This window comes from Triticum urartu, chromosome 6A (genome assembly GCF_056163025.1).
Source record: "Triticum urartu cultivar PI428250 chromosome 6A, HENAU_Tu73, whole genome shotgun sequence".
In the NCBI taxonomy this organism is placed as follows: Eukaryota; Viridiplantae; Streptophyta; class Magnoliopsida; order Poales; family Poaceae; genus Triticum; species Triticum urartu.
The window spans coordinates 604,254,981-604,266,955 of record NC_141878.1 but is presented as its reverse complement, the minus strand read 5'-3'; the positions used below and the strand labels follow the sequence as shown (position 1 = coordinate 604,266,955).

The 11,975-nt window shown below is 46.8% G+C and overlaps 1 protein-coding gene across 1 annotated transcript; it reads left to right on the top strand.

The window, feature by feature from the left end:
* Nucleotides 1–539: 539 nt before the first annotated feature.
* On the top strand, nt 540–2,223 carry LOC147967198 (uncharacterized). Its single transcript, XM_087527521.1, has 2 exons — nt 540–1,899; nt 2,186–2,223. Exons 1-2 carry the CDS (start codon nt 540–542, stop codon nt 2,221–2,223), a joined length of 1,398 nt encoding a protein of 465 aa, XP_087383647.1.
* Nucleotides 2,224–11,975: the final 9,752 nt, after the last annotated feature.

Below are 11,975 nucleotides of genomic sequence, written 5' to 3'. Positions count from 1 at the left end.
AGGTAAAAACAAAGGAAGACATAAAAAACTATCTGAAGAAATAAAATAAAACGTAAAAGAATAAAAAAAATGAACCAGTACGTTCACCAAGCAAGCAAGCGCTCTGAAGCGAGCAAGCGACCTAAGCGAATGGGTCGGCCGATATGCGCGCGCTTCAAGGGAGAGGAATGCCATACTCGCTTGAGGCGAGATATATCGGCTGGCAACAACCACCCCTCTCCTCGCAGGACTAAAAGAAATGGCGCCTGCATTTGCTAGAGGCCGAATTGCAGCCTCATCCTCCATCGTCGGCATCTTCGCCGCCGGGCTCCGCTTGGCACAACTGTGAGCACCACCTCCCGTGATCCTTTGCTTTTCTCAGTTGTTCTTATTAGAGTATAAGACTATTCGTATTATAATCTATCTCTATTAATCTAGTCTTGGAGCCCAAGCTTTGTAATCTATATAAACAGTCCTTGAGGCCCCAAATCAATACAACAATTATTCTCCAATATCGCAAACTATCATGGTATCCGACGGCTAGGTTTTCCGCACCTGGTATGGCACCGCCACCCGCGCCGCCGCCCCGGCCGACTCGGCCCCTCTTCTCCATGGCCGAGTTCCGCGCCGCCGGTGCCCCGTCCTCTACCTCCTCCTCTACAACTACTCAAACACCTCTCCCTCCAAACCCAATGTTCTCCCTAGCCGACACCATTGCCGACGTCTCCCCCTTCATACCGATCTCATTAGACCTCGGCATCCACAACTACTACCATTGGCGCCATCTCTTCATCATCCATCTCGGGCGCTGCGGCCTACGCCACCATATTGATCCCTCCTACCCGCCACAGCCCGCTGATCCTCGCTGGGTGAAAGATGATCTCGCCATCATCCAGTGGATTTACACACGCATCTCCATGGAGCTTTTCAATCTGGTCTCCGACGATGACGCCACCGCCGCCGATCTCTGGGCTTCCCTTCAACAGCTATTTCAGGACAACTCTGACGCGCGAATCAATGCGCTCAACACTGAGCTACGCACAACCATGCAGGGAGATGTCCCAGTCTCCATCTTCTGCCAGCGAATCAAGGCTATCGGCGATGAACTCCGTGAACTTGGCGATCACGTCGAGGATCGTACTCTCATCAACGCCCTCCTCCAAGGTCTCGGCGATCAATTCGAGAAGCAGCAGTCCTTCATCCCCATGCTCAAGCCGTACCCCACCTTCAAGGAGGTCCGCTCGATCCTCCAGCAAGAAGAGAAGAACCAGGCTCGCAAGGCGCAACGGGCGCCGCAGGTGTTTCATGCTGCCGCATCCTCTTCTGCAGCTCCCACGCCTGGGCTGCCGCGGCAACCGGCCGCCCCTCCAACTCCTGCTGTGGCCGCCGTGGCCTCAACACCACCACCAGGCTGGCGCCCGAGCCCCAACTACAAGGGCAAGAATCCAATCTACCGGCCTCCTGCATCTCGTCCTGCCGGACCTGCACCAGCCTCGTCATCCACCGCTCCAGCGCCACCAGCTCCGTCGCCATGGCCTCCTCAGCATGATCCTTGGACTGGCCTCGTACAGGCTTGGTCGATGCCGTGGTCGGCCCCTTCGCCGTATGGTGCCCCTCCTGCGTACACGGGCACGTGGAGTCCCGGTCTTCGTCCAGCCACCGGCTCTCCAGGACTCCTTGGACCCAGGCCGCCGGCGCACGTCTACACCGCCACTCCTACTCCGCCTCCCAGCACGCCAGGACCGCCGTCGCCCTACAACACCATGCCGGCCTCCTACAACATGCAGGCCCCGTACGCATACTACCCATCCGCCTACGTCAACATGCAAGCTCCTGGCCCCTCTGCTCCTCCCCAACAGCCGGCTTGGGACCAAGCCGCCTTCATCAACGCCATGAACAATTTTGTCCTCAACGACGCAGGTACGGATTGGATTTTCGATTCTGGTGCATCCATGCATATGTCTTCAAATATGAATTTATTGTCAGCTTGTTTTCCTTCTGCTTTTTCCACGATCACCATTGGCGATGGCTCCACCATCCCTGTTTCATGCACCGGTCACTCTTACATCCCTTCCTCTCATGCCAATTTTCTTCTACGCATATTCTTGTCGTTCCTTCCATCATCAAAAATCTTATTTCTGTTAGACAATTTTGCATCGACAACAAAGTTATCCTGGCCTTTGACCCTCTTGGTTTGTCTGTGAAGGATCAGACAACGGGGGCGGTCCTCGCTCGGTACAATAGCACGGGCGATCTTTATCCTCTTCATGGCGCGCCCACATCCACCCCTCATGCCATGCTCACATCAGTTGATCTATGTCATCGTCGTCTCGGTCACCCCAGCAAAAACACTTTGACGTCTTTACTCCAAGAATTTTGTATCCCTAGTTCTAGCAGTCCTCATAATCCTTCTCTCTGTAATGCATGTCAATGCGGCAAACATGTTAGATTACCTTTTGGAACCTCTACCACCATTAGTACTTTTCCTTTTGAGTTACTTCACTGTGATTTATGGACCTCTCCAGTCCCTAGTGTTTCTGGTTATAAATATTATCTTGTGATCTTGGATGATTATTCTCACTATACTTGGACTTTTCCTCTTCGCGCTAAATCTGAAGTACCTGCAATTTTTCTCAACTTTCGACAATATGTAATCACATACTTTGGCTTGCCAATTCGATTTATTCAATGTGATAATGGTCGTGAATTTGATAACACCCAAAACCGGACCTTCTTTCTCTCTCAAGGCATTCTTCTTCGTTTTTCATGCCCTTATACATCTTCTCAAAATGGTAAAGCTGAACGCTGTCTTCGCTCTATTAATGATGTTCTTCACACCTTGCTTTTACAAGCTTCTCTTCCTTCCCGTTTTTGGGTTGAAGCCCTTCGCACCGCCACACTCCTTCTTAATATCCGACCAACTAAAACTTGCCCTCTTTTTTCGCCTTTCCAATCTCTTTTTCTCTCCCACCCTGACTATTCTTTTCTGCGTGTTTTTGGCTGTCTATGCTTTCCCAATATCGCCTCTACCGCCTCCAACAAACTAGAACCACGCTCACTACCTTGCATTCATCTTGGTCTTTCTGATGATCACAAAGGATATCGTTGCTTCGATCCATCTTCTGGTCGTATCATTCTCTCTCGTCATGTCACATTCGATGAAAATACTTTTCCTTTTTCTGTCACTACACCCACAACACCAACTCCACCACAATCCGCCACCACCAAAACCTCTTCCCTCGTTCATCCTTCGATCATCTCTGCTACCATGGAATCTTGCTCCGTTTCTCAGCCGGAGTTGCCTACCGTCAGCCACCCTCCTACCCCGTCCCCCACCTCTCACGCGACTGCATCCTCTACCCCAGCCGTCTTGCCCTCACCACATCCTACCACGGCAACCACCTCGACACCCACCACCTCTGATTCTTCTCCCTCACCATCTTCTTCATCCGAAAACCCACTACCACCCAATGCCGTTCTTATACCACCGCCCACCAATGATCATGTCATGTGCACCCGTGGAAAACGAGGATTTCTTCTCCCCACAAAACATCTCAATCTTACCGCCACCCCAACCATCTCTCCTATACCTACCAGTTATAAGCGAGCTCTTCTTGATCCTCTCTGGCTTTCCGCTATGCGCGATGAATTTGACGCTCTTCAGCAAAATAATACATGGACTCTTGTTCCCAAACCTCCTGGTGTTAACATTGTTTCTGGCAAATGGGTTTTTCGTCATAAATTTCATTCCAATGGCACTCTCGCTCGTTACAAAGCTCGTTGGGTGTGTCGTGGTTTCTCCCAGCAGCCTGGTATTGACTTTGATGAGACTTTTTCTCCCGCTGTTAAACCAAGCACTATTCGTGTTGTTCTTACTCTTGTTGTTTCCTCTTCTTGGCCTATTCATCAACTTGATGTTAAAAATTCTTTTCTTCATGGCACTCTCAATGAAACTGTTTATTGTCAGCAACCCTCTGCTTTTGAGAATCCCTCCTCTCCAAATTTTGTTTGTCTCCTCAACAAATCTCTTTATGGCCTTAAACAAGCTCCTCGTGCATGGTTTCAACGCTTTGCTACTTTTATTCAAACCATAGGCTTTATTCCGTCCAAATCTGATTCTTCTCTTTTTGTTTATCAGTCTCCTACTCACACTGCCTACCTCTTGCTCTATGTTGATGATATCATTCTCACGGCTAGTTCTGATTCTCTTCTTCAACATATCATCTCTTCTCTCAATAATGAGTTTTCCATGACTGATCTTGGTCCTCTTCATCATTTTCTAGGTATTAATGTTTCTCGCACAAAGTCTTCACTCTTTCTTTCTCAACGATCATACATTTTGGACTTGCTTTCTCATTCTGGTATGTCTGATTGTCAACCCTCTTGTACTCCAGTCGACATTGGTGCTAAACTGTCGGCTGATGGTGATCCTCTTTCTGATCCCACTTTATACCGTAGCATCACTGGCGCTCTTCAATATGCCACTCTTACTCGTCCTGACATCTCCTATTCCGTTCGGCAAGCCTGTCTCTTTATGCATGACCCTCGTGCTCCTCATCTGGCTCATGTCAGACGCATTCTCCGCTATTTAAAAGGCACTCTTGATCACGGTCTCCTTTTTAATTCTTCTTCACCTACAAACTTGACAGTTTATTCTGATGCAGACTGGGCAGGTTGTCCAGATACTCGACGATCTACATCCGGATTTTGCATTTATTTGGGTGATAATCTTGTTTCTTGGTGTTCTAAAAGGCAAGTAACAGTTTCCAGGTCTTCTGCTGAGGCTGAGTATAGGGCGGTTGCTCACGCTGTGGCTGAGGCGGTGTGGCTACGGCAGCTTCTCGTTGAACTTCATCATCTGCTTCCACGTGCTACCATTGTTTACTGTGATAACATCTCTGCAATCTACATGACTTCCAATCCAGTTCAACATTGTCGCACAAAGCACATTGAGATTGACATTCACTTTGTTCGTGAAAAGGTGGCTCTTGGCGAGGTTCGCGTTCTTCATGTTCCTACAAGTGCCCAATTTGCTGACATTTTTACCAAAGGACTCCCGACTGCATCGTTCACCGACATACGCTCCAATCTCAACATTGTTACACCTGATGTTGAGATTGCGGGGGGATATTAGAGTATAAGACTATTCGTATTGTAATCTATCTCTATTAGTCTAGTCTTGGAGCCCAAGCTTTGTAATCTATATAAACAGCCCTTGAGGCCCCAAATCAATACAACAATTATTCTCCAATATCGTAAATATCGCAAACTATCATTTCTTTCATTGTAGTATAAAAAACACTCTTATATTAATGAGATGGAGGGAGTATTTCAAAAGATGGATCAGTCTCTTCACTTCAATTCTAGGTGCTTCGATTTGGACTTCAGTGGAGCTGGCGAGATGGTCTTCCAAAACTTCCTTCCCATGGACAAATCGGTCACCTGCTTCAAGCTCTTCTTCTCAGCATACCACCAAGTCCATGCCGAGGGAGTTGGCATGCTTGCCTTCTCGTGTTTGTTTGGGCTGTCGATTCACTTGTTTACCATTGTCATTCATCTCTACAAGGACCACACGTCCTTGGCTAGAGCTTGGGTAAGCTCTTATTGTCATATCGTAAGTAGAATTTGTCTTGTACCCATGTGGTTTTTATTTTTAGAAAAGGAGGATTACCCTCGGCCCTCTGCATCAGAATGATGCATGTAGCCATAATACTGCAGCACGCTCATCATCATGTAGCCTAGACCCTAAATCCTAAATCCTAAAACCCTAAACCTGCCATGGACAGCGGTGATGTGGAGCAGCAGAGGGTGGAGAAATGTGTCGAGGTTGTCGGGATGGATCTGCATCCCCCTTGCAGGCCCGGCCCATAGGCCGGGCAAACGGGGCGCCCGTCCTGGGCTCCCGGAAGGCAGGGGCCCCAGCCCAGGTACTAGTTCATAGGAAGCCCAGAAATACAGAGAGAGTAAAGAGGCCCCAGCATCGATCGTATTTCAAGGTCGCCCTCGACTCCTTCCTCTTCCCCAAATCCCATACTCGCACAACAGCGCCGCCGTTCCCGTCTCTGATTCCAAGGTCGCTGCCAGCCACTAATGGAGACTAAAGGCACAAATCCACTCCCCAATGGGCTCTCCTCCCTTTCTCAACGTTCTGCTCGTTCCTCTATTAAATAGCTTTGCCCATCCGACGACTCCACATCTGCATGCATAGGTCTTCTTCTGCTCTTTAAACTTCAGTGGATCTAAGTGTGAGCGAGTCCTTGTGATCAGGAGATTAGGAGAACTGGAGACTGGAGAAGGGAGGATTATTCAGTTCATGGTGTTGTGTTCTCATTTGTGCTGACTGCAACCTTCGGGTCTGCTGATCTAGCCACTTACGTCGACATCAATCCATATCCAGGTGCTTTTGCTCCCTGTACTAATCATGTTATGCTGCCTGTTCTTGTTTAGTCACATGTCCTCTAAGATATTATTTATCCAGCAGTAATAGAAGGAAGAGAAAACAGCAGATCCCTAAAAGGATCAATTGACAATTTTTCAGAATTAGTAGTTCTTCTAGAGATTCCCTGGAATTGGTCATAGTAATTGTTGAGGAGCAACCAACTGAGAATACAAATGTTGCTGGCGATGATACAAACGAGGTGGTAATAATTCCAGTGAGCATGAAAACGTAGCTCCTTCACCAAATTCCAAATCACCAAGTGTCAATGAACAACAATCATTCATTGTCAATATTTTTAATCCACGACACTGGGATAATCTCGATGATAAGGCTAGGGATATTTTAGTTGAGAAGGGTCCTGTAATAAATACTGTAGTTCACTTGATTGATAAATACATTGTGCTGTCATGTTTACTGAGAAGATTCTAGATTAAAATCATCAAGCTATGCTATATACTGGATATTTACTTTGCTTTTGGAATCGAAAATATGTTGAGCTTTTGAGTAAACAAGGGCCCCTTCTTGTTGCCTTGCCCCTGGGCCCCATATATCCGTGGGCCGGCCCTGCCCCCTTGCACAATCAATCAAAGAAATGAAGGATGAATTATAACCATGCTTGCTCTATTTTGGTCGCAGGTGGTGGGAGAAGGGGACAGCAAGACTGCTCCACTTGCATTTTCAGTAGTTGCCTTGGCACCTCCAGTTTTCACCGGGAAAGTAGAGACGACTGCCATAGAGGACGGTGCAGGAGGCGAGGAGGGGGGGGAAGTGCTGCCAGACCAAGTCGGCGTTGAGCTGGTGGTGTCGCCGCGATGATTATATGGTGTGTGTGGGCATTAAGGAGAAATTTGAGCAATATGTTCGCAATGCCGGCCTCGGCCCCTACATTTCAGATAATTGCAATCAACACCACACTCTCACTGAATCATTTGTCAAAGAATTTAAATTCCATACCCGTGAGTCTAGGGTGTCATTTAAACTTTATGAAAATTCATTTACCGTATCACTAGAGAGATTTGCTCACCACTGCAAAATCCTGTTCTGGGGTTCGCTTGACGAACCACCAAGGGCCGAGTACCAATCATTTTTGACTACTCTTTGCTACGGTGAGACGAGGGGAGTGACGCAAGGTAGAATAAAGAGCATTCATTTTCCCACAATTCAGTACTTTGCTTTATTTAATGGGAAATGTATTGTAGGCAAACAAGTTCGTAGTACACTTTGTGCTCCAGACTTGAGCCTCATACGCACTACTCTAACCGGTGATAGGAGTTATAATCTTGGAGCAATTGTTGCACATGGATTGCAGCACAACGCTACTAGTGACCATTTCTATGGTGGAATTTACGCCACGCATTTAGCAAGAGAGCTGGGTGTTTCATCTTTGCCCTTTGACCCTATCCTACCCACGCAGTATTTAGATTTTGATGCTATGAAAATTCATAAGATCCTTAAAGGAGATATTCATAATTGCACCTATAAATTGTTGTTTAACCAATCATCTATGGTTTACACATATTTGCCTGCGCCTGCTCTCTTTGATTATCACAGCAAGGGAAGGTGTTTTGTTCTTAAGAGCGAGGCCCGAGCCCACAACGCGACGGTTGAGGCATCACGGCAAGACGAAGCTTCCGCCCGAGAGCCTCCGTGAGCTACCACGCCGACTACTACCCAGGCTAGTGACTGCTTACCAAGTTAGGCCAAAAGTCCATGCTTAGGAGAGCACGTGTTTCTCACCGAATTACATTCATGTTCACACATTTTCGTTGTCGGTGTTCACACTTTTTCATTGTATTATCCACGTTAAATTTATTTTCTCAGTTTCTTCTTATGTGTTTGAAAAACTTTGAGAAAACACAAAAATAGTTCCAGCTTCTTTTTGATTTTTTTTCTAGAGTAGTTAGCTATAGCACTAAAAAAACCCAAAAATATTTCGTTGTTCTTCTTTTGCTTGTTGGGAGCTTTCCCGTATAAATAGTTTTTCTCATTTTTGCTTTTCCCTTTTATTTGCCTGTTCAAGAAAACCAGAAACTCCAAAAAATATTTTAGTGTGTTTCTCTGAATTTATTTTCTTTTTATTTGAGTAATACCGAGGAGAAGGCCACGATGAAAATGTTGAGTGACTCTCATATGCATAATTGTTGATCTAACAAAGAGCCCATTTTACCTTGTCTTCTCCTGTTGATTAAAATGTTTGCAGATTCCATCTTAGTCCATGGCACTCTTGCACTATTATTATTTTCATATCATTCGGTTGTGCAAGTGAAAGGCAATAATGACGATATTCGATGAACTGGCCGTAGCAGAGAGAAACGAGTATGAACTTGACTTGTTATGTTTGTGTAAATATGTTTAACCTAGTATCCATGATTCAGCCCATTATGATTAAACATGTTTGCAATGACAATTAGAGATTATAGTTTCTCATGCCATGCATAAATAGCTAAGAGTGGATAATGATTTATCTTGGATATCAACATAGCGTTAAAATGATTGTGATGTAGTATGATGATATGGTATCCTCCTCTGAATGTTCAAGTGGCTTGACTTGACACATGTTCATGCATGTAGTTGAATCAAAACCAACATAGTCTCTATGATATTTATGTTCATGGTGTTCATATCATACTCATGCTAGTGTCCAATGTTACTTACGCATAATGCGTGTTCATGACCGTTGTTGCTCTCTAGCTAACCGCTTCTCAATCTAATTGCTAGCCTTCACCTATATTAAGTGGGAACTCTGCTTGTATCTGCCCCCCAGGCGCGCCCAGGTGGGTTGTCCCCACCTGGTGGCCCCGCAGACCCTGAAACTGACGCTATAAAATCCTATTTTTCCAGAAAAAATCAGGGAAAAAGAATTATCACGATCCACGAGACGGAGCCGCCGTCACCTCCTGTTCTTCATCGGGAGGCCAGATCTAGAGTCCGTTTGGGGCTCCGGAGAGGGGGATCTTCGTTCTTCGTCATCACCAACCCTTCTCCATCGCCAATTCCATGATACTCCCCATCGGGAGTGAGTAATTTCTTCATAACCTCGATGGTCGGTGAGGAGTTGGATGAGATTCATCATGTAATCGAGTTAGTTTTGTTAGGGCTTGATCCCTAGTATCCACTATGTTCTGAGATTGATGTTGTTATGACTTTGCCATGCTTAATGCTTGTCACTTTGGGCCCGGGTGCCATGATTTCAGATCTGAACCGTTTATGTTATCACCATTATATCCATGTTCTAGATCCGATCTTGCAAGTTATAGTCACCTACTACGTGTTATGATCCGGCAACCCCGGAGTGACAATAGTTGGACCACTCCCGATGATGACCGTAGTTTGAGGAGTTCATGTATTCACCGTGTGTTAATGCTTTGTTCCGATTCTCTATTAAAAGGAGGCCTTAATATCCCTTAGTTTCCAATTGGACCCTGCTGCCACGGGAGGGTAGGACAAAGATGTCATGCAAGTTCTTTCCATAAGCACGTATGACTATTTACGGAATACATGCCTACATTATATTTATGAACTGGAGCTAGTGTCGTACCGCCCTAGGTTATGACTGTCACATGATGAATTTCATCCAACAAATTACCGATCTAATGCCTACGAATTTATCCGATATTGTTCTTGCTAAGTTACTACTGCTATCGTTATTGTTGCACTTGCTACAAAAATACTGCTATCACTGTTACCGTTACTATTGCTGTTGTCACTACTATCAAAACCATCATACTACTTTGCTACTGATCACATTGCTGTAGATAATTAATCTCCATGTGTAGTTGAATTGACAACTCAACTGCTAATGCTTACAAATATTCTTTGGCTCCCCTTGTGTCGAATCTATAAATTTGGGTTGAATACTCTACCCTCAAAAACTACTGTGATGCTCTATACTTGTGGGTTATCAACCTCAGACGAGGAGGGGAATGAACACGACATGCTCGCCTGCCCCGAGGTTCTGGAATTAGGGAGGCAAAGTGGATCTTGTCTCCGACGAGGGTTATCGGTGTCAAAACCGGCGGATCTTGGGTAGGGGGTCCCGAACTGTGCGTCTAAGGCGGATGGTAACAGGAGGCAGGGGACATGATGTTTTACCCAGGTTCGGGCCCTCTTGATGGAGGTAAAACCCTACGTCCTGCTTGATTTATATTGATGATATGGGTAGTACAAGAGTAGATCTACCACGAGATCAGAGAGGCTAAACCCTAGAAGCTAGCCTATGGTATGATTGTTATTGTGTCCTACGGACTAAACCCTCCGGTTTATATAGACACCGGAGGGGGCTAGGGTTACATAGAGTCGGTTACAAGGAAGGAGATCTACATATCCGTATTGCCAAGCTTGCCTTCCATGCCAAGGAAAGTCCCATCCGGACACGGGATGAAGTCTTCAATCTTGTATCTTCATAGTCCAACGGTCCGGCCAAAGGTTATAGTCCGGCTGTCCGGATACCCCCTAATCCAGGACTCCCTCAGTAGCCCCTGGACCAGGCTTCAATGACAATGAGTCCGGCGCGCAGATTGTCTTCGGCATTGCAAGGCGGGTTCTTCTCCAAATTCCGAATTCCTGTTAAATAGTGTCCGGCTTGTTGTGAATGCTGCGCTCCTTGGCTTACATGCCCAATAATGGCCACCTTCCACGTGTCAAGCGAATGTGAAGAGTCAGGGTGATTTTACATTTACCCCGTAGCTATGTAAATGAGCTGTCTATTAAAGAGACGAGGATTCAGATCCAAACCACACCATCCTACCTTAGGGAGCATTCATCGGAGCGCACCCGAAAGAGATCCATTCCATCATGGCCGGTCGACGCAGCTCCTCCTCTCGCTCCCCCAGCCCCGAGCCCGGAGATTGGGAGAGGTGTTCTGTCCCGCACAGCCAACTAGTGAAGCTTCAAACCCAAAGATTTCTCCCCCCAGCGTATATGGTCCCGGTTCGAGCCGGGCTCGCCACCTACAATGATGGAGAGCAAGCGGAGAGCTTTTCCAATCACTCCAAAGGAGAGCGGGTATGCCTTGTCCCTTATTTGATAAGAGGACTCATATTTCCAATTCACCCGTTTCTCCGGGGGCTCCTGGAGTTCTACGGCCTCCAGTTGCACTACCTTACCCTTGCATCCATACTACATATCGCGGGCTACGTAGCCCTCTACGAGTTGTTTTTGGGTTGGGAGGCTCATTTCGCACTGTGGAAGAAGCTGTTCTGCCTTGTGCCCCGTTCTCAGAGGGGATCAATATATCAAGTGGGCGGAGCCGAAGTATGGCGCATCGCCGGGACCGGATATCTATCCGGAACCCTGAAGAAGGCGTCCGAAGACTGGCCTTCAGAGTGGTTTTATATAGAAGACGTCCCCCTTCCGGATCCTATTCGGATCGGCCTTCCTGAGTTCGATAATGCTCCTTTGAAGAAGCGCCTGAGCTGGCGTCCACGGATCCCCCAGGAGGAAGATGATAGCGACGTTCTTTACCTGATGAGCCGGATAAAGTTATTGGCTCAATCAGGACTGACCATGATCGAAGTCATGGCGATATGCGTTATGCGGGGGGGGGGGGGTGCAGCCG

Coding starts and splice junctions, on each gene's coding strand:
- LOC147967198 (XM_087527521.1), top strand. CDS start 540: ATGGCACCGCCACCCGCGCCGCCGCCCCGGCCGACTCGGCCCCTCTTC. Junction 1,900..2,185: donor TTTTGTCCTCAACGACGCAG/GTACGGATTGGA, acceptor TTGTCTGTGAAG/GATCAGACAACGGGGGCGGT.